The 22,085-nt window shown below is 40.9% G+C and overlaps 2 protein-coding genes across 3 annotated transcripts in view; both read right to left on the bottom strand.

The window, feature by feature from the left end:
* The window catches only part of LOC144766952 (uncharacterized), a 76,364-nt gene extending 55,192 nt beyond the window's left edge, over positions 1 to 21,172 (bottom strand). Inside the window, exons 1-3 of the mRNA XM_078650636.1 lie at positions 21,049 to 21,172; positions 17,911 to 17,975; positions 4,421 to 4,486 (exon numbers count right to left, since the gene is read on the bottom strand). Of these exons, the coding sequence (XP_078506762.1) occupies positions 4,421 to 4,486; positions 17,911 to 17,975; positions 21,049 to 21,097 (180 nt within the window). The 5' untranslated portion in view covers positions 21,098 to 21,172. The remainder of the gene's footprint in view (positions 1 to 4,420; positions 4,487 to 17,910; positions 17,976 to 21,048) is intronic.
* The window catches only part of LOC144766566 (uncharacterized), an 844,102-nt gene that overhangs the window by 122,399 nt on the left and 699,618 nt on the right, over positions 1 to 22,085 (bottom strand). The window lies entirely within an intron of this gene.

Genomic DNA, 22,085 nt, shown 5'->3' with positions numbered 1-22,085 from the left:
CCTCTCTCTGCTTGCCTCTTGTTCCACCAAAAATATCAGGCATAGGCGGTTGCACTTCTTCGCCCTCATTATTCCATAATTCCTCCATCTCCTGTGTGAGGGTGCCTTGTTCCTCATCCTGGATGTTTTCTCCTTTCCTTTTTCTTTGCTTATGGTATTTTTTGAGTTTTAGTTTTCTCACCGCCTTATATATATCTATTCGTGTTTTGGCATAGTCAAGGTTAGATCTGGGGGCAAACGACAGTCCAAGCTGTAGGATTTTTTCCTCCTTTTCTGTTAAATCCATTTTAGTTAGATTAATTACTGTGTTATTTTGTGGGATTACTGTTTCTTGTCCCATTTCCCCCGGCCTCTCCACGTGGTTTGATTTGATTTGCCTCCGCTGCCTTGCCCTCCTCCTCTTCCTCGAGATGTAGTTCTTCCTCCTTCGCTGTAATTTTTTCGCGTCCCAGGTCTTAATGATTGCAGTCTGTTTTGGCATAAAAAAACAATTTCTTCACCAGGGGAGGGTCTTTTTTGTTGTGTTTCCCCATTTACCTTTCTTTGTTCTGACTCCGATCCGCTCCCACCCTCAGAGCTGAAATCTGACATTGTTGAGTCAGTCTGATCTTTTCGTGTTTTTGCTTGAGGTACCCTGGTTTGTTTGTTTGCCTGATTTTTGCCTGCTGACGCATTACGTAAGGAATCATATCGTTTCGAAAATGTGAAGATTTGTCCTAATTCATAGTCCGTACGATCTCTTTGGAACTTATAGGTTTTGCGGTCTATAATTTTCTCCTCCTCTTTTTTCAACCTGGTTTTCATTTCCTTTAGTAATTTCTCTTTTTCATCTTCCGGACCCATTCCCTCCAATTCCTCGTAGATGCTAGATATCTCCTCTAATAATCGAGCTCTGTCGATATCGGCATACTTTATCAGGACTAGGACCTGCTGTCTGGACGCTTCTAGGTTTATCTCGGCCCACTCCTTCATTAGGTCCGGGTTCGGGTTCTCGTAACTGGGAGCTGATAGGATGCGTAAACCACGCGGTATTCTCCTAACTTCAATGTAGCTTTGTAGGGATTTTGACTCCCACCATTTGCTCTGTTCCTGACGGGATTTCTTCTCCAGTATTTTTATTTTAACAGTCAGGGATATATTTTTGGAGCTACTGGCAGCCTGTTCTTGTATCTCGGTAATCGGTTTTGCCAATTGTTTGTCCGAGAACATTGTACTTGCCCTTGCTTCCCGCTCTCTTACGCTGTCGGCAGACATTTTTTTGCGCTGATGATAATGTATGCGGGCGTCACGTTACTCTGTGGATGTTTTAAATTTCCCACCACAGGTAACCCCGCGCACCCGTACCTTCCTCCCGCCGGTACCTTGACTGTTTTTATCGCGTAGTCCTCCGTCCTTATTCCTGAACTCGTGCACTTTTCTCCTTGTGCCGCTTCCGGGAGGACTGGACTTGCGTCTCCAATCTTCGTACTCCAGGGGGGTCCGACGCTAATCTCCCTTTTCGGAAGTCGCAAACAAAGTCCGAGGGAGACCTCAGACCGGATACCACTTCGCGTCGACCAGTCAGCTTTTCCCTCTCAAGCCGACTTTAGGAAGGGGTCCGTGTTGAGCCGTGTGATATCGTAACGGCTGCACATATGAAAAAACCTCCGTTCTCCTGCCACAATCACCTCTGACCTGATCGCGCTGGAAACAGACACGGACCACACTTGGATGCTGGTTAGTTTCGTTTATTCAGCTGTCGCCATAACGTTTCGGCTGAAAAGCCTTGATCACATGACAGCGTAACCTTGTTTTTTTGGCATATTTAAAGTGCACAGTGCTCATTAGTGATTGGTTCATTTGAATTGTCACAACCATTGGGTAAACACAGTTGATGGACTTACACATCACATTAATACGATATGTACACGTATTTACAATGCATGTTTACAGTTATTAGCTGTCCACTCTCTTTTGATGTTTAGGATAAATCCCTAAATATTCTTAAACAATTCCGGGTTAAATCCCATTATGTACTTTAAAGAATATCCACCACATTTATACAATGTTGCCATACTTTTGCAGTTTTGGGTTAAATCCCCATGTTGGCCTTTTATCCATTACTATGTTAAGCATTAACTTCAACATTACATTTGATATTTTAATTCGCCTTGCATTATTTGTGTTCTTACCCATACCCATATAAAAGTGCTCCAGTGCAAAAAAGTGTTTAAAAACCATGTAAACGAGGGCTATACATTTTGAATTTAGATAGTTATTTCATTGTTATTATTTGTGGAGCCAACCTTTTCTCCTTCTATTTTACAATCCCACTACACTTATGTTCGAGTTTATCCTGTTGCCATTTTAGTTCTCAGTTACTTCACTATTGATTATCTTTTCCTTCAGGTTGCTAACTTACATACTATGTATCAGTGAATATGGTCCTTCTACTTATTACTCAATTGTCACATGTTATTAATTATTTCAGCGAATATGGTAGTTGCCCAACTAGTTCTGTATAAAATTAATTATTCACAATTTATATCATCTTCACCTATATACAACTATATATACACATAAACTAATATACACACTTATCCAAAAATATACATCAATTCTAATTGATATATGTACATCCTATTTACACATTTATGTTGTTCACATTTATTAATTTCTCATACTTGGGCATTTCTGTCATTCATAATCATTAGTTATGCAAACATGTGTGTAAATCCTCAGTCAAATTCAGACCTACAGGCTGTTTACTATTGAGCTTGAGTATGTAGTTGGTTTCCATTTTACGTAATTTGTTTTCCCTGTTGCCTCCCCTCCTGCTCGCACTTACAGCATCCACCACCCAGTATTTCAGATCCTTGTTATTGCTTTGGTGTTGACTTTTAAAATGCCTCGCCACGGGATAGGTGTTGTCCTGCGTGGTTATATATATGAAAAAGCAATCCCAACCCGTCAGTGGATGACAGGCAACATCAGGGTGCAGACCTCATTACGCCTCAGCAAACAGTCAAAACAAAGCTCACAAAGGATCCAACTCGAGTGAGTAGCAGGAATAAACGTTTATTAGAAAATGACGCGTTTCGCTCCACTGGGGAGCTTGTTCACATATAAGCACTCAACAAAAAAATGGGAATATATATACATAACACTGGGAGGGGCTTAATTGGGGGAACACGCCCAAAAGAAGAAAAATAAAAATAAAGAAACAGTGCAAACAAATATAAGAATGTTTTTTCACAAATGCAGAACAAGCACCTTATATTAGGTTTTCAAGTTACAAATTAATCATGGCAATTGTGAACAAATTTATAAACAGTGTGTTGGGTAAACATACAAAAAAATATATTTCAAAATGGAGGCTGCTAAAAATATAAGCATAGGCCATTGGCAAATAGATTTCAAAAGGGACTGGCTGGAAAATAATAAATTGTAATCAAGGAAGCACAGTAACAAGCAAAATTGCAAGTATAATGGCATAGTGCCAAAGTCTATGTAGTGTGCTTTCCAACACCAAAAAAGAATTTTGTACAAGCCAGAAGCCTGGTAAGAAATCTAAAACGCCAACAGATCAATATATATATATATATATATTCAATAAAAAAACAAAGGTTAGAGTGACGTTATAGTTAAGCTGACATTTCACTCATCCAAAACCAGAGAAATTCATCAGTTATAGTTAGCTTTCCCGCAATGCTTATGGCCTCAAATATTACATCACTAATGACATGTTCATATACATCACTGATGACATCTCAAATGACATCAATAACCTCTGCACTGCTTCATGCAAATTAAAATAACATTATCTAGTTAAATGATAGTTCAAAGCTGTGCTCTGTCTGATACTTAGCAGCAAGCTGCTGGACAAGGAGCTGCTTTTCATTTAACAGTACAAGCCCTGCCACCAGCATGAATCAGGTTGACTGCTATGACCTGGTGAAGTATGGTTGACATGGGCACAGAAATCAACAATAACTTAATAGGGACAAAATCCTTTGTACATCAGGCTCATTGGGTTGGTATTTATTTTGCAGAAAGAAACACTCATGTTGGGTTTATTTCAGCAGATACAAATGCTGGGAATATGCCAAAATATGGCAGCCATCCAGATACAGGCTTTCAAAAAATGCTTCAGACACACTAGCAGAAGCAATTTATTTCAATAGACCCCCATCAACATGGCGGCACCTCTAGATATGGAGGTCAGTCTTCAACTAGGGTGGGGGGAGGATTAGCAACCCGTACAATTCCCAATCTACCCCTTCTTTTGCTGACAGTATACAATACCCACATATGTGTAGATGCCATTCATGAATTTCACTGTCCCTCACATGCTAGATCGCGAATCACTATGATCTGAGGTACCATGTCAAGTCAGGTTAGACACTGTAAGTAAATAGAAGTAAATAATAATCAATCTTACTTTAACCATCAGTGCAGAGCCAAGTTCTTCAAGCTTTTCCAATATTTCTTTGAAGGTGGTGTTCAGCTACAAAAGAATTGAAGTCACAAAGTGGTAAGAAGAATTTCCCAAACATTATATGAAACAGTTCTCATGTTCAATAACGTTAGTTTGCAACATTATTGGTACCTTTTATTCTAAATGCATGCTACATGGACCTTAATGTTTCGATAACTCTCTTTGCATGATTTTTTTTCATTTCAGAAACAGCTACACAAAGCGTTTTGTGCTTCTGGAAGAGATGAAAGAAGTGTCTCGGATGAGCACAGATTTTACTGCCTGCATGTTGGGTTTGCTCCTAGGTTTTGAAAACCCAAAACCACAATGAAATCATAATGTGTGTTTGAAAGGGGGCTAAAGTAACAAACATGTGCACTATAAAGCTGCTGTAGGCTACTTTCCATCAAGAGAGTCGGTCATTGGTGTTACCTGTGAATTTCCATTCAATCACCTATGTGTTTTTGCACAAATCCCTATCTACTTACTCTGGAAATGCAGGTCTCTTAAAGGCAGGTGTAAGGTATGAGAAAGGTTTTCTTTTCTCAATACTCTTCAAACTTTACTTGTGTTCTGTGCTGTACAGCACAAATCAAGAGGGAAAAGTATTGAAGCATGATTTTCTTCTGGAGCCATCCCCTTCAAGTTCAAAACAAATGCTGGAAGGAACAGACGAATCTTTGCACTATGTTGCTTGAAGGAACACACGCATCTTTGCACTATGTTGCTGGAAAGATTTGGTGCAGTTTTTGCCTTCCCTATAGCCTCAACGCAGCTTAGAAGGTTTGGTTGCAGCTCTGTAATTTGTCAAAATGTAATAAATTTGCTTATGAAATATATAATTAAAATAAAATATATAATTAAAATAAAAAATAAATAAAAAAAACGCTTATGAACCTTTCTCAAGATTTATTCTGTAAGAGAAGATACTGAATGATGCAGACTGTAAGAAAAGTTGACCATGACCAGGATATTAACTGAAATCTCACTAATTAGGTATATAACCCACAAATTACTTTTTAGGCAGTTTTCCCCAAAAATATTCCTGAAAGAGCAGTTCTGTTCCCACCTAATAAAAATGCTGTAATAGATCTAGGGGCTTCTGCCCCTTATTGTCACATGCATTTCTGTGGAGTGAGGAATCAGATGGGACCCATTCAGATACGTCTCTCTATTCTCCGGTATGATGATCTGTGACCAATAAAGATAAATACACAAAGAAAGAATGCTCCCATTCACCAAGACTTGTCTGACATGTTTTAGCACGCTATACAATCTACGATTCTTTGTAACTAATTGCACCTAATTCTTCTCATTTGAGATCTGATTTATATTCTGCTTGAGTTGCAAGAGCAATTGTCTATGATGACAGCATCTACATTAAGGACATTAAGGACATATCTGCTATGTTGTAAATAAGGCAACAAGGTGGCACTCGCACTATCAAGAAACTCCTATAAAACTGTACAGGATCTACGTTTGGACAGCATAAACTGTAGGATACATGTCAGACTGATTCTGAACACCCCCACCAGGTATGTTGGCCTTTTGTACCAACTAGCTCACAGTACCACTAGAATCTCCTCTTACCAAGGAGAAAATAGTTCTTGGCAACCATCGACCATGACAACCCTGATCCCTCAGGACAGAGGAAACCATATACTACTTTTCGCTCAGTCACTTGTGCTCACTTAGTCTCAGAGAGTTACACAGAATAAACGGGCTAAACGTTTTTCAATAAGCATTTGTTGAACAGTTGTTATTCTGGTGTAGAATAGATGAGCTGCAACAACGGTTAGACAGTGTAAGATATATATGATTCGATGTGCTATAAAAGTAAAAGGATGATAGAGTTCTATCATCTTGCACTAATCATGAATACGTACAAGTATATAAAATACATGATAAAAAAGAAGGGTCGTACTCCCTGGTCTTGAGTTGGACAGCCCACGAGGGACGTTTTGACCCCTGCAAGCTGTAGTGTCTGCATGTAGGAACCTCAGCGTCTTTGGTCAGTGTGTCGTCTGGGAAGTCTCAGTCTCCTCTGTCCTGTCTTAGTAAGATGTGAAGTATATATACCCATCGGTCTCCCCAGGGTTCCTACATTGCTGTATTACTGTGTCGGCTTAAGGATGACGTCGGGCATGAACTTTATACATAGATATTATACAGGAGATGGTCGTCCTGCTGTGCTTCCAAGAATCCTCTTGCATAATGTATGAGATTTTGAACTAGGGAAAACCTGCTTTCTGAATGCAGTGTCATATCTAGGTAAAAGGTCAGTCCCGGTAAACCGTTACAATTGTAATGTAGGGAAGAATGTAGGTGAAGGGTAATGATGTTACCCGGGCTATATTATTGTACCCATATGGAATATAACAGCACCCCCAACCAATGCCAACTATAATGGAAATGCTGATCTTCCATAACATTTTCCAGAAATTTGTTAATTTATTTAAAAGTTTTATTGACTATTTTCATTGTTTCGCATTACATCTGCTATTTACATTACAGGTTCTTTTTCCACAGTACACAATGTTAGATGAGCACTTGGCTTTAGATAAAGATGTTCGAATAATAATAATGCATGTTTCATGATTGTTACCTTTTCGTAACATATGATCATGACCAGGACTACCTAGTAGCCTAAGCACTTCCATACAGTATTTTATTACTTTATAATGATTTTGGAAATGAATATTCTACAAGACAGAATTATGTCGCTGTTTGTGCATCTCTTGTCTGAATGTCTCATCTGACAGTCCTTGCAGCCTTGCCTCTCCCATGCAACACACTTAGTATGGAACATGACTCTCTATAACCTTATTTTGTGGTGGTGTGGGCCTCTATGTCTTGTACTCCATCTAGCGTGTTTTAGTCTGGTAATTGCCCATCCCCTGAGGAGCTGGTGGCGGCTTGTGTCAGCCTTGTCTTCAAATTTCAGTAGAAAGTCCTCGCAATCTGATATATTTGTGTTACCTCTATTTCAGCCCGTTTCTGCACCTCAGTCTTCAATTGATGTAATTGTGTTGTATCTTTGGCTGCTTAGACAAAATATCGAGTTCAAAATATCAGGAGATATAGATATTGTTAATTATATATTGTGACGCAAAAATATTGTAATGCATTGATGTTGGTGACAAGAATATAAGGTTTTGAAGTAATATAACTTTAAAGAATATAAAAAGATTTAATAACGTTTTCAGTTATATAGTTTACAAAAGTAATGTTTTTAATTATTTTAATTTATTTTAGTTGATATATTTATTTTATGTTACTATTATTTATTTAAAAGTTATACATTTATCTAAAACACAGCTTGTTAATTTTAAATGATTTAGATTTTTAAATGTAATTATTAATAGTATTTTATTGTGTTGTAGTGTGTTTTGGGGTTCATGGGGGTATAGGAAGTGAAGGTATTTAAGTAATGAACAATGAATCATTAATAGTTAATTAGTTATTTAATTGAGTTTAAATTATGTAAGATATGGAACACTGATTTATTTCACCTACATTTTTGTTGTGTGATGCTAGGTTTGTAGGGGTCTAGGGTGGGAAGTCAATTAAGTATTAATGAATTAATCTATTACTCATAAATGAATCACCGAATTGATTATATGTATGTAATTAATGGAATACTGACTATTTCACTTCTATTTTAGTTGTGGGCTACTAGGTTTGTACTGGTAAATGGTGGGAAGTTTACTAAGTAATAGTTCAGCAAGCTATTAATTATTATTTGTAAATTAATTATTTATTGCATTTTCAATATGTAAAATAGGCAATACTGAATTATTTTACTTATTTTTTTGTTTTGGACTGCTAGGTTTGTAGGGGTCTATGGTGAGATGTAAATTAAATATTAAATAAAATAACAATTAATTATGAATTGTTAAATATTTCATTGATTTTAAATTGTGTCTTGACAAATCTAAACATCTCGAAATGGTTGTAATGGCAGCAGAACACATGCCAGGGATTGCTTTTCTTCACACTGGGTTAGCTTGCATGGTATGTTATCAATCCAAAGATTCAGTACCCCGCCTGTGGTGGTACAAGGCTTTTGTCATTTTACATTTCAGCATGGATGAAACTAGCTAATCCTATGCTTAAAAACGTTGCTGCATGAATGTCAAAATACTTTGTCCCTTTCTAGCTTGGAGTGGATGACACTGTACTAATACTATGCTTAAAAATTCTGCTACAAAAACAGACCTTTTAAGTGAGCAGAGTGTCACTGGTGGTGTAGGGTGCTCTGTATAGGAGCTGCTCTGCATCTAAACTTGAGAACTACCCAGAGATTTCTGCTTCTTTTTTTGCATATATACATATATATTTGCAACATGTATGCACAGACACACAAACACAAAAAACCACATGCAATCTTAAACCTGCAATTCCTACACAGCAACCATACAACCCCTTTTCTTACAGAAAACAAAGCTTCAGAAATTCAAAAACATTCTGTAATTTCAGGGTTTCTTTGGGGAAATTTTGTGAAGTGACACATCTTGTTTCCCTTACTGAGCTGCTGAAGCAGGAAATCTCTATTTGGCTCCTAAAGCCAGCTGTCAGAAAGGACACAGCTTCCACAAAAGAATTAGTAGAATTCAAAGTCACCCAAAGTGATGCTGGTACACTGCACTGGGATGTCATTGGAACGAGAATTGATGGGGGCATCAATGAGTGGGTGCTGACGTCAGAATGGCTACCAGAACCAGAGCCCAGCTGGTTTCCACTCTGTGGTAATAGTAAAACAGTTTTCATTTGTGTATGTAGTGAGATAAACGCAAAATATTCTTGACACATTCTTCATTCACTGAGAGAAAGTGTCAAGTTAAATAATTTCACAAATGCTGATAGCTGTGTGATGGTTCAGTATTTGAATATTTTGTGTAGTATTGTTTGTTCTGGTTAGTTTGCATGCTTTTATGATTTTCTGTGGCTCCTGTTTGCATATTGTGACTCAGGTGGCATCTTTTTCCTGTATTTCCAAGGCCAACAGGCAGTGCTCCTCAGTGTCACGTGAACCCCTCACTTTATGCTGGGTTGCAATAGCCCCAGAGAACTTGTCTGCCAGCTTTGAAGGCAAAACACTGGCTTCCTCTAAAGACTATTCATTTCAGGTTGGTTCACATGTAGACAAGAAGTGGAAAGGTTTCATGAGGCTGAACTGCAAGCAAAGAAATTGCACCCCTCGTGCCCTAGCTTTGTAGTAAAAATTGAGAGGCCCATGTCATTAATTGGGGTGGCTTGAGCCCATCTAATCTAGGGAGCCTGGTTAAACCGCACAAGCTGCTCTATTGATACCTACACACCTGTGGAGATATTCACCATAGCACATTGCTTGCTACTTCTCTTAATAAATACCTATTTTATGTAGCTACTACTGAATTCACAAAAGTGCTTTTTAATAGTAAGTATATGAGTGTTAAGGGTTGAGAACTCATGTAAAAAGATCTGATCTGCCTACCTTTTTAGGAGCTGAGATCTCCACCCTGACCGCTGAGTCGCCACACTCATAAACTAATTATTAAATTGCAGTCTTGTGCATTCCAAACAAGAGTCAGCTTACCCAAGATGTGTACGTTTACCATTGTGAATCAGGCCCACAGTATACAGACCATGATATTCTATATTCTATAAGGTAATTCCCTCACTCTACGGGAGAGCTCGTATAGCTATCGCCATTTCTCTATTACAGATTGTCAGGAAGTACAAAGCTTTTTTACTTTTTTAGGGTTAACTGCCTCTGATTTTTATAATTTACCGCTCCGACAACCAGAAAACCCGTGGAGACACACCGATTAATAACTTCAAGTAAGTGTGTGCTCTTCACAGTTACTTCACCTCTGCACCTCGTTTCACCCTGTCCCTCATGACTCCATGGTCTCCTACACCACGATATCCATATAAGTTCAGATTTGCCCACTTGTCTTTGCTCCCCGGGACATAGATGCACTCACTCCTCTTTTTGCAATCAGATTGCGTTGCTTTTGCGGTTGATCTTACAACTCAGACCTACAGCTAATCTCTCCTCCATGCATGCTTACACCATGGGTTTAGGGCTACGTCATTACAATCCCCGTTTAAAGTAGACTTTTTAGTATACTATGGCTCTCCGGGACTTACAGCTAGATTCATGAAAGGGCCGTTTTGCGAGTCTTTAATAGCGATTCATAAGGAATCGCTATTAAGGACTTGCAAAACGGGATTCATGCAGGAATTGCTAAATAAATTGCGATTCCTACACATTCCTTATTTGCGATTAGCAAATTGTTAATCGCAAATAAGGAATAACTTCCCATTCATTCCTATTGGCCTTTAGGCCCGTAGGAATGAATGGGGAGTTATTCCTTATTTGCGATTAGCAATTTGCTAATCGCAAATAAGGATGCGATTTCAAGGGTGCCAGGTGTGTCCCCTGATGTTGTGGACACACATGTCCAAGGACATGTGTGTGTGTAACATGCAACTTAGAAAAATGCATTTAAATGCATTTTTCAAAATTTTTGCTATTTACCACGAGGTTTGACTTCGTGGTAAATAGCGGTCCTAAATTGCGATTTCGCAATTTCAAAATGGTTCATGAATTGCATTTAAGGAATCTCAAATAGAGATTCCTTAAATGCAATTCCTCGCAAATGTGCGAATTCTTTAGTAGCGAATTTTGCATTTGGGATGATGAATCCCAAATGCAAAAATTGCACTTGCAAAGGGCCAGATTCTCAGAATCTGGCCCTTTGCGAGCGCAATTAAGCTTGATGAATCTAGCTGATAGACATTTACATTTTGTTTCTGCTACCAGTCCACTTTGCATATGCGGTTCTTCTCGCTTAATTGAGATCCTCCTCCCTCCACACTTTTTTCTTTCAAGATATTCCACATCAATACTTCTCTACATTCTTTGAGTGTCCTACGTTGTATTCACTCACCCTACTTTATCTCGCACTACGAAGATTAAACTTAATAACTGAGCAGGCAATTTTTTTTCTCTGGAATTCAGACTACCCGCATGCATTACGCTCTTAAACTATACTCATACAGAGCTGCCTTCTATACGTGCTCTGTTTATTCTTTTATTATTAGAAATCCTCCAATCACTGTTTTTCATAGCTAAACAGTCCAGGGCCATGTCGGGTCGGAAGTATCACCGACTAATGGTGAGCATCCTTTTATTTTGCATTTTCCCCCGTTATATCTCTTCCCTAGCAATTTTTTGATAGGATATTAAACGATAGGTAGGAACATATGTGTTCTTATCTTGCGCATTCTTACTTCGCTTTAAAGACTCTCCCCACGATACTATATTTCGCCATAGGTATGATTTATCTATGAGTTCTTCAGTGTTTTTCTAAACACAGGCATGATCGGTTTCACCACTCCTCCTAATGTTTCTGATCACTCTTCGCTTGTACACGTCCCCGCACTGCTTGTTCCACTTATTGTATTTTACGTGGCACTAATGGTTTTCACTTATCCCCCACTACTTCCACCTTCCTACACCAACGCATGACATATACCATATTAATCAACATGGTTGCCTTACCACTGTGATTTTTCAACCAGCTCTACATCAAAATGTCAACCCCACTCACGTCGCCATGTCTACAATCACGCGTCTAGTGGTTCCCTTTGGCGTTTGGTCCAACGTTCAGTAAATTGTCGCATACCATTAGGTTTTATATGTTGTTGTCATGTACCCCATCACTTCCCTTTGCATCCCCCCCAGCCCTGAGGAGTCACGGGAAGATTGTCCCAGACGCGACGAAACACGTGTCGGCTGGCTCTCTTGAACATTAAAAACACCCTTTCTTACGACTGATTCCAGGACAACTTATTACTTGTTTGCAATCTAACGCTTTGTCTCCTATTGTCTTAACATGTCTACACTGACAATTTTGTTCATCAATTAGAGTGTGCATGAGTTCCTGATAGTTACAAAGTTGGGAAAGGATTTGGTAAAATTTGAAGTTGGTTTGCAAGCCTTGGGAATGGAATTCTTGGTTGTATCTTGAAACCAATAGTAATAGTTGTGATTTGTATCATCTTGCTGATGGGAACAGTGAAGACTTACAAGGGGCATTGGTCCAAACAAGCTGAAAATTATCTTAGACTGCGAGAAAGGAGAATGGAGACACGCCGGATAGTCACTATGCAAATCTAGAGCTTCGAGAGATTTCTGAACGAAATACTGGCTACAACATATGTTTAGATCGGTTCTTTCTACAGGGAATTTTGGTATAGGTGGGATGGCACCTGTCATCAGAGGGGGGATTGTTACAGCGCATATTTCGCTCTTTCATTTATAGGGATGCATTATATTCATGGGTAGTTCACACTCGCTGAGAAGGCTTTATTGTGTTAACATTAGGTCACTAGGAAGTGAATTGTAATAACAGGAAGGGTGATGTGTTAGGGATATTTTCAATGTAAACATGAAGGAACCAATGTTGCATCTATGTGTGTTTAGTTGAAAACATTAACATGTAGAATTTGTACATGATGCTGACATTTACTCACATATTTGATGCACCTATGTAACGTGTTAACAGATGTGCTCGGTATTAATGTTCATTTTATGTGCGTAACTTCATGAGGCCTTCTGCCATTTCTTATGTTGACCGATTTCTGTAGGACTGCATTGTATTTTCCCCTGGAAGTTCTCGCATTAGACTCGCTAGTGAATTTCTTTTACAAGTTGGAGTTCTTCTTTCTCATGTTTCTGTTGCAGGTGAAGAAATTCATCCTTGTTAGTTAGAATAATGTGTTTGTTTTAGGAGTTAAGGTTAGAGAGGAGAGGATACATTATGCAGCAATACTGATAATAAAGAACTGTTGTACTTTCTCATCGGAGTGAAACTGGGAATCAGTAAGTGCTACCTCATTGGGTAAATGTATCGTGCTATTCCTGCACTACAGTTGCGTAAAGGCTCAGAAGAGTTGTCTCCAGTGACCCCGTGTGTCTGTAACTTTTCCACCATGCCCATAGGCGCCGAGGTCCCTTGAGTGAGCTGTCCATCACAGTGGGGTCAGAGCGTGGTCAGAGAATAGTTGCAAGTAGGAAACGAGACGCCGCTCAGGAAGCACTTACAGGGTTACAGCAGGTGCCCAAGTTGAAGTTAATTTCTTTGTAACCATTTTGTAAATGGTTACAAAGAAATTAGCTTCAATTTGGGCACCTACTTTAACCCTGTAAGGGCTTCCGGAGCAAATTTTGTCCCGCTCGCAGATTCGCGGATTTTGCCACAATTTCGCGCATTTCGCAGATCACGAAATTGCGTAAAATCCGCAAAATTCCACGAGCGTAACGAATTTTACACCCATGCTTACTTTATAGAACGTGCCTTGGGAAATGCTAAGTAGGTGTGTCACACTAGTGGTTGAGTAGGGAGAGACTAATGCTTTCTACCCATGAATCTTCAATTAAGGGGAATATCGATATTGGAGGCATGAACTTCTGTATCCTGATTCTGGAATTGATTATTCTGTACATTTTGCACTGTCTTAATTTCACTCGTAAGTTTGGCTTTGCATTAGTTAAAATGTGTCTCCACACCCTCATTATGAGGTGCTTGTATGTCCAACTGTTCTTGGCTTTATAATAAATGAACAAAATCAATATGGGAGTCTGTGATTCTTGGGAGTCATAGTTCATTGGCACTGTAATGGTTGATTGGCTAATGATTTTCCTCCCCTCCACACTTTCATGCTGACAAAAAGAGGCATCAGCCTAGGGTTCCAGAGCAGATCTAGAACATCGGTCCCGGCTCCTTCAATGCTATGGTGACACCGGTTTTAATGTATCATGCGGGAACAATTTATGACGTTTGAATGGCATTTTAATATATTGACGTGCTGCTCAGGGACGTGTGACTGCCTTGCATACCTATAGTTATACTTCTCTATTCCAAGTGTCACTGGTCACTCGTAGCCTGGTCGCATTTTTTTATAATCAGGACAATTGTAAAGAATTCTAGAATTACTGTATCAGTTTCTCATTCGTATTCATTCTTCAATTTTACAATTCATCAATCATCAATGTCAAAGATATTCATTCAGTGGTATTACATTTAACAACTGCAACTTTTAGTTTTAAACATAAATAATAACGAAGAAACACATAAAGTGGCCTAGTTAAGAAATGAAGGTTTTGTTTCAATCCGTGTGTTCGTTGCCTGCCCAATGCATTTTGAGATGAGAAGCCCTTCTTCAGGGGCCACTGTGAAAAATATGAACAACAATGTTGTGACAAAGTAATGATTATAGGTGACTTGAACTACTGGGCCAATGAGACTGACGAGGGAAAATCTTCCAGGGAGCTTTCTGAGTCCCTTGCTTGTCTAAACCTCACTCAACACATTCACACCCTCATGCACATTAAGGGCCATTCCCTCGATCAAGTGTGGTCAATTAATGTCAACCTGACTAACCTGGCAGTACAACCCTGCACTTGGTCTGACCACTCTATCATCAGCTTTAATCTGCTTGCTCCCCCGCTGAGTTCTAACCCCTCTCACTCAAAAAGCACTTTTAGAAACTGGAATCGGGTTGAGCTGGTAAACTAGTAGAAACTCTGTCTAGGGAGCAGCCGGTATCGGAAGGTAATCCAGATAAATGAGAGAGATTGCTGCCTGGCAAACGAAGGCTTTTAATCTCCATGATCCTTTACAGACCAAAACCTCCCGCCCAAGGCAACATGAAGCAGCCAAAAGGTTTAACAAAGATCTCAAAACCATTAAAATCTAAGTATGCCAAGCTGAGCGGAAGTGGAGGAAAACCTACAAGGCGAAGATAAACTTGATTATACAACCAATCTTCATCAGTATAAGGCAGATATACTGGAGGCTAAGAGAGCCTTCTTCATGAACAGGGTACTCGATTCCAATAATGGTTGACAGAAATGTTTAAGATAGTAAAGGAACTCTCTAACCCAAGCCGTGTGACCCCATCCTTTGTTGCTAGTCACGTACTTTGCAAAGACCTGAATTCCTTTTCCTTAGATAAAATAAAGAAAATTCAAAATTCCATTGCCCCCAATAACTGTGGCTCCCGAAACAACAGGGATATTCCCAATCCTTGCGTTCCCAACTCCCTCCCCTTGATGGTTAAGAAATGTTTCTTGGACCTCATAGTTAATATCAAATCAGGCTCACCTAAGGAGGACTGTCCCATTTACGTCTCAAAAGCAATCTATCGGTCCTTCCCTGATATCTTTCTCAAATTTCTGAACCACTCTCTGTCCCTTGGCATTGTACCACTTGCTTTTAAAGAAGCAGTGGTCGTTCCACTTCAAAAAAAGCAAGGCAAAGATCCCAATAAATTGGAGAACTACAGACCCATTTCTCTTTTCCCATTCCCGGCGAAAGTGTTGGAGACCCATGTGGCCACTTGCCTCAGCTGTTTTGTGGAAACTACTAAATTCCTGGACAACCATCAGGCAGGTTTCCATCCTGCACATTCCACCGAAGTAGTGATTCTATCAGTACTGGACGACCTCAAGGGACAGGCTGACATGGATCACACTCAGGCCCTGATCCTCCTTGACCTGTCTGCGGCATTTGACAACGTGAACCGCAAAATTCTGTTAGAACGCATTGCCGCAGCAGGTTTCAGGGGCTCTGCACTAGCCTGGTTCAGCTCATTTTTGGAGGCCCATAAACAGTCTGTGTGGCTATCACCCTTCAAATCTAGAATGGTTGACCTGAACTGTGGAGTTTCTCAGGGGTCCTCCCTTTCGACAATTCTGTTTAATATCTAAATACGCTCCCTGATCTCAGGTCTACGTCAGATGGGTGTAAAAATCTTCAACTACGCAGACGACATGCAGCTTTTTTTCACCCTTGACAACTCTACAGAATCTTAGTCAAGAGGTCTATACTGTACGTCAAAACGTGGATGAATGAAAATCAACTAAGGTTGAATTCAGAAAAAAACTAGATCATTGTTCCCCACCATACACCTGCCCACTAGACTCCCTCCTATTGGCTCCCTGATCTAGGTGTGCTACCCACCCCTAAATCTGCTATAAAAAGTCTTGGTCTTCATATTGATGCTGACCTCTCCTTAAGCACCCAAATTGGCTCGGTGACATTGTCATGCTTTGTTCAATTGCGCAAACTGCGCAAGATCGAAAAGTCGGAGAAACGGTCCATGAGATGCTCCGTCACCCTCGATGCTGTGGGTTACGGAGAGTCTCATGGACCGCTTCTCCGACTTTTCGGAATGCAACTTATCATGGTTGCAATACCGTATAGGCTTAAACTGTTGGGCGTTTTTTTCGTGAAATTACGAATTTCGACATACTTGTTTGTGGATACTAAGAGCACGTTACTGACTCTTCTGTGGAAGACCGCAGATTGTGGATCGGATATTTAGGATCACTATCTATATTTGTATACCATGGGTCTAATACATCCATGACCACTTTGGCCAACATATACATGAATCAAGATTGGAACTGTGCTTTTATCGTGACGTTCTGTCCAGTTGACATTTGATTTTGTGGCATCTTTCTATATGCATACTCCTACATATTCTTGGATTTCAGTTCTGGATGCTTTTTAGAATTCTCCAATTGGATGTGTCTTATTGGGCTGGATGCGTGGTTCCTGACACAGCTCAAGCGGATTGGGAGACAATCACCAACTATATTTATGCCTTGATGAAGTCTCTGTGTGAGACGAAACAAGTGTTGGCGAATTACGTGCTGGCAGATTTTATATGAAATTATGAACACTAATAAAAGAATTGATGAAATCTGAAGAGAACTATTATTTAATTTACTTTGGACTGTTGGGATCCTTGCTTATCTAATTGATGTTTGCTATGTCCTTGTTCTGTTGTTTATGGTTGGCAGACTGTTCCTCCAATAAGCAATCACTCAAGCTAAGACTAAAACAATTTAGACTCTAAGGTGTGCTGTAGTCAGAACCTCATCCCCAATAGCTCAAGAGTCACAAGGAGCAAGCTAGGATTCACAGCTGCTGCCCAAGGGGACCCCTCGATGACATCTATTGAGAGGAGGCGGGAGGAAGAGTTACTAGCTCTTGCAGTGTTGCAGGAGATGTCTGGACTTTTTTCTTGCCCTCTGGCAGAGGTCACATCTCTCTGCTCCAGATGTTTCCAGTCTTAGTCTTACCTCACCATGGGATTTCAAACCAAGGATTAGTGGGTCCAGTGTTTGTGGCAGCAAATAACTCCTAGTCCAAAATACTAGAATACTCATAATGGCCTCAGCAGTTTAGTCCACCCCCCCATGGATATTGCTCCAGCTCAGTTGTCATGAGGGCCATTTAGTTACCCCCCCCCCCCCCCCATCGTCCATCCTCAAACACATACAGGAATACTGTAGTTTGGCAAAATAATATTAAATATTTATTTCCCTTAAATGTAGGTCATCAGTTTAGAAGAGTGTTCTTAAAATAAAATGAAACTTTAAAAGTTCATACCAATTGCAGCAATGACTTCAGACTTTCCTTTGGGTTACCATCAACAACTCGAGAAGACACAGGATCTACAATGAGAGAGATGGAAAACACATAATTAGCTCAATCACAAACAGAAATACGTTTTGCAAATAACAATAAAGAATGTGTTTCTTTCTGTGGTTTCTTCTCCTCATCTGTAATTACCACATCTCTTATGTGAGGGGCCAATAGGACTTCAATGTATCCTGAGTGAGGATCTGTTTTAACCGTGGTGCTCTGTGCTGAAGTGCTGTGTGTTCTGCATGGGTGCCTGCTCTGTGGTGCTCTGTGCTGAAGTGCTGTGTGTTCTGCATGGGTGCCTGCTCTGTAGTGCTCTGTGCTGAAGTGCTGTGTGTTCTGCATGGGTGGCTGCTCTGTGGTGATCTGTGTTGAGGTGATGTGTGTTCTGCATGGGTGCCTGCTCTGTGGTGCTCTGTGTTGAGGTGGTGTGTGTTCTGCATGGGGGCCTGCTCTGTAGTGCTCTGTGCTGAAGTGCTGTGTGTTCTGCATGGGTGGCTGCTCTGTGTTGAGGTGGTGTGTGTTCTGCATGGGTGCCTGCTCTGTGGTGCTCTGTGTTGAGGTGGTGTGTGTTCTGCATGGGTGCCTGCTCTGGAGTGCTCTGTGCTGAAGTGCTCTGTGTTCTGCATGGGTGGCTGCTCTGTAGTGCTCTGTGCTGAAGTGCTGTGTGTACTGCATGGGTGGCTGCTCTGTGGTGCTCTGTGCTGAAGTGCTGTGTGTTATGCATGGGTGGCTGTTCTGTGGTGCTCTGTCCTGAAGTGCTGTGTGTTCTGCAAGTGTGGCTGCTCAGTGGTGCTCTGTGTTGAGGTGCAGTGGATGGCTGCTCTGTGGTGCTCTGTGCTGAAGTGCTGTGTGTTCTGCATGGGTGGATGCTCTGTGGTGCTCTGTGTTGTGGTGCTGAGTGTTCTGCATGGGTGGCTGCTCTATGGTGCTCTGTGCTGAAGTGTTGTGTGTTCTGCATGGGTGGCTGCTCTGTGGTGCTCTGTGCTGAAGTGCTGTGTGTTCTGCATGGGTGGCTGCTCTGTGGTGCTCTGTGTTGAGGTGCTATGTGTCCTGCATGGGGGGCTGCTCTGTGGGGCTGCTGTACATGGGTCTGGGTGTTCCACTTGTCTGGGGCTTGAAGATGTGTCTGTCCACCTTGCGTGTGATGCTTCAGAAGGGTGGCCAATGCATTAAACCTTGTAGGAAGATATGAGGGCAGGGATTAGGAAGGGGGGGGCAACACATGTATATGTCACTTTGAGCAGCATCCTTCCATGTACAATGTTAATTACATTGTAAAGGCGGCTTGGAATTATAATATGCCTTTTCACAAAATGTGCTGTTTATTATGCAGACCACACCAGTGGATGACTTTTAATTAATCAAAAAGGAGCATTAAAATTAATAATTTTTGATGGGACGCCTCACAATTTCATAAAAACAGCTAATGTTCTATGGGAGAATAAATTAGGAAAAATATCAACCTTGCCATTTAGTCTTACTTGTGGCTCTTTGTTGGATTTGTCCTCAAGCAGACAGGCTCGAAGGGCGCCACCTGCTGGGGCTGCTGTGCTTGAGGGGTTAATGATGGAGGTGAGGGGAGGAGGCGGAACCTAGACAAGCACGTGTCCCAGGGTTATCCAATAGGAGAGCGACAGCACACAGGTATCGTTGAAAGACATGCCTCAAGGAAGGTCAAACATACTTGACCAATGAAATCCCTGTAGTAGTTATTGCATGCCTCTGCTTACCAACTCCAAGGAGGGGTGTAATGCGTCCCACCCTACATAGCACACCCTCAATAGGCAAAGTACTATTCTTGCTGCTGCCAAACCCAGAAATCTGAGTTTTCATGTTTACTTTACCTTGATTTTGACCCTGATATATTGGCATTGCCCTTAAAATCTGACCACCTTGTCTACTTTAACCCCACCGAAAGAGGCTTTCACCAACTTGCTTTAAATGTGTCACTAGGACCACCGGGAGACAGCTATTTGAAGACATTCGAAAGAAATTTAAATTGTGAATGTATCTCTGTGTTTTTATGGGAGCAATCCTATTTGTTTGTTGTCTGTTTTTATCAGTCAATGGTGCCTCCTACTTAATGAATTAACTGGTTGCACCTTCTCCCATATGACTCGTCTGTTTTCCTTTTAAATTTAACTGTACATTTAAGGCAAACTATACTGTTTACTAATTTGCATATTGCCTTGCATGCCATTTAATGTATGTATTTGTCCTCTCCAGCACTTCATCCATCTCTAAAGGTTCCTCAACACAGTCTTTGTATCGGCTCAGCCAGTCCCTCCTCTCTGGTCTCCATGGGAACCGAGGGTGCAGCCCCCGAGATACCTCCTCTGCAGCAAACCCTCTGAGCTATCACCTGGGTTTTATTGTAAAGCTCTTAGCTGGCCTCAGACATATGTTTTGTGCCTGCAAGTAATAGCCTGGCAGCTTGCATCGTGGTTTTATCTGTATGGGCTTGTGGGAGCAGTCGTACTTACATTTTAATATATTTGTTAAAGGTAGCCTGTTGTGTGTTTTGAGTACAATGGCTTGGGTAGAAAGCCCTGAAGCAATTGTTGTATTTCTGGATCACAAATTGATGTACTTAGCAAAGGGCTAAATGAGGAATAGAGAAGGAATGGCTCCAGAGAGTATTTTGAAACTAGATTTGGAATACTATCATCAATTTTCTTTCCCACATTGTTAAAAAAACAAAAACAACACTTGAGAATGTGCCACAAATTCAAAAGTATAAGGGGGTTTAAATAACAATGTACTTTCAAAATCCCCACCCTAACCTCACCTCTCCACCCTCACCCCCTCTCACTTATGAGGGTGAGAGACATTAAAAACGAAAACTCCAACATGTATAGAAACATATAAAAGAAGAAACTAAAGAGCTTCCCATTTACTTTGAAAAAGAATCCCCTCCAGCAAAGATGGAACTGTTTATTTTGTGGGGGGGTCTCTCTACCTCTCGCTTCCACAGATATTACTGAGTCCTGGAGCTGCGCTGATGGATGTTATGATTTGTTATTTATTCAAATACAGGTCCATTCAAAGCCCCCTCTCTCCCCTCTCCCCCCTCCCCCTGGACACAGGAAGGACACTCACCCAGGGAGCAGCTGACTGCCACCAGCACAAGAGCCAGAGCGACCTTCATGGCGAGGGGTGGCTGGCACCGAGGTGTGATCCTGGGCACACAAGGTTCAGTCTCAGGGTGGGGCTGTCAGCCCACAGCTCCTATGTTTATACCGGAAGCGACCAGCCAGCCTCCTCCCAGCAGATCTCATGTCAGGTCACGTGACACGTGTACCAGAGAGATTCTTGGCCCTGGGACCAATCAATATTGACTCAACCGGTGCCAGCTTCTCTCTGTTACGATGAATACACGTAGTCAAATGAAGGATAATCCTTTATTTATGGACATAACCCCTATGACAGAGGAATCGCGGACGCAGCCGCCGGTCAGCTCTCACCATCCAATCTGCCCACAACAGCACACATTCTAAAGGAATGTTCAAGCTCATTTTAATTCACAACAAATGCTAACAACGTAGAGTGTGAGGCTTCGAGCACTGGAACACATCCATGTAGTGCTCGAGCCAGGAAAAGTATAGTACTGGCTCGAGACACAACATGGTGCAGCTCGAGACATAACACATCCCCCTTCATAAAAACACAAAAATAACTGGAAAAAATAAATAAATAAATAAAAAAACAAGAATGTAATAATATAAAAAATCAAGTAATATAATCTTCCAATTTTTTAGGTTTAGTACAAATGCGTTTGGGACGCACAACCTCACCCCTACCATCAGCACACATATCATGCCCAGATGATGAATTCTCCATGGTACTAGAACACTCCAAGGAATTACTACTGGAGAGGGAAACCTAATCCTTATCAGTGCTCCGTGACTCTGACGTATCTTCAATCTAATCATAACTCTTACTTCCAGGAGAAGAACTAATGTTACCCCTAAACAATGCAATTCTGTTGGCATTCCACACCTTACCGTCACTTAACAGGGCAGAATTACAAAGTACCTTCACAACCTTAAGAGGGGCAGAGTATTTGCTTTCACCCTTGGAAACAATCCTTCCTTTTTTAACTTTAACAACATCACCCACATTGAGAGCTACGCATT

The sequence above is a fragment of the Lissotriton helveticus genome, chromosome 7 (genome assembly GCF_964261635.1).
Source record: "Lissotriton helveticus chromosome 7, aLisHel1.1, whole genome shotgun sequence".
Lineage (NCBI taxonomy): Eukaryota > Metazoa > Chordata > Amphibia > Caudata > Salamandridae > Lissotriton > Lissotriton helveticus.
The sequence above is the reverse complement of the archived record's forward strand: the minus strand, read 5'-3'. Positions and strand labels throughout refer to the sequence as shown.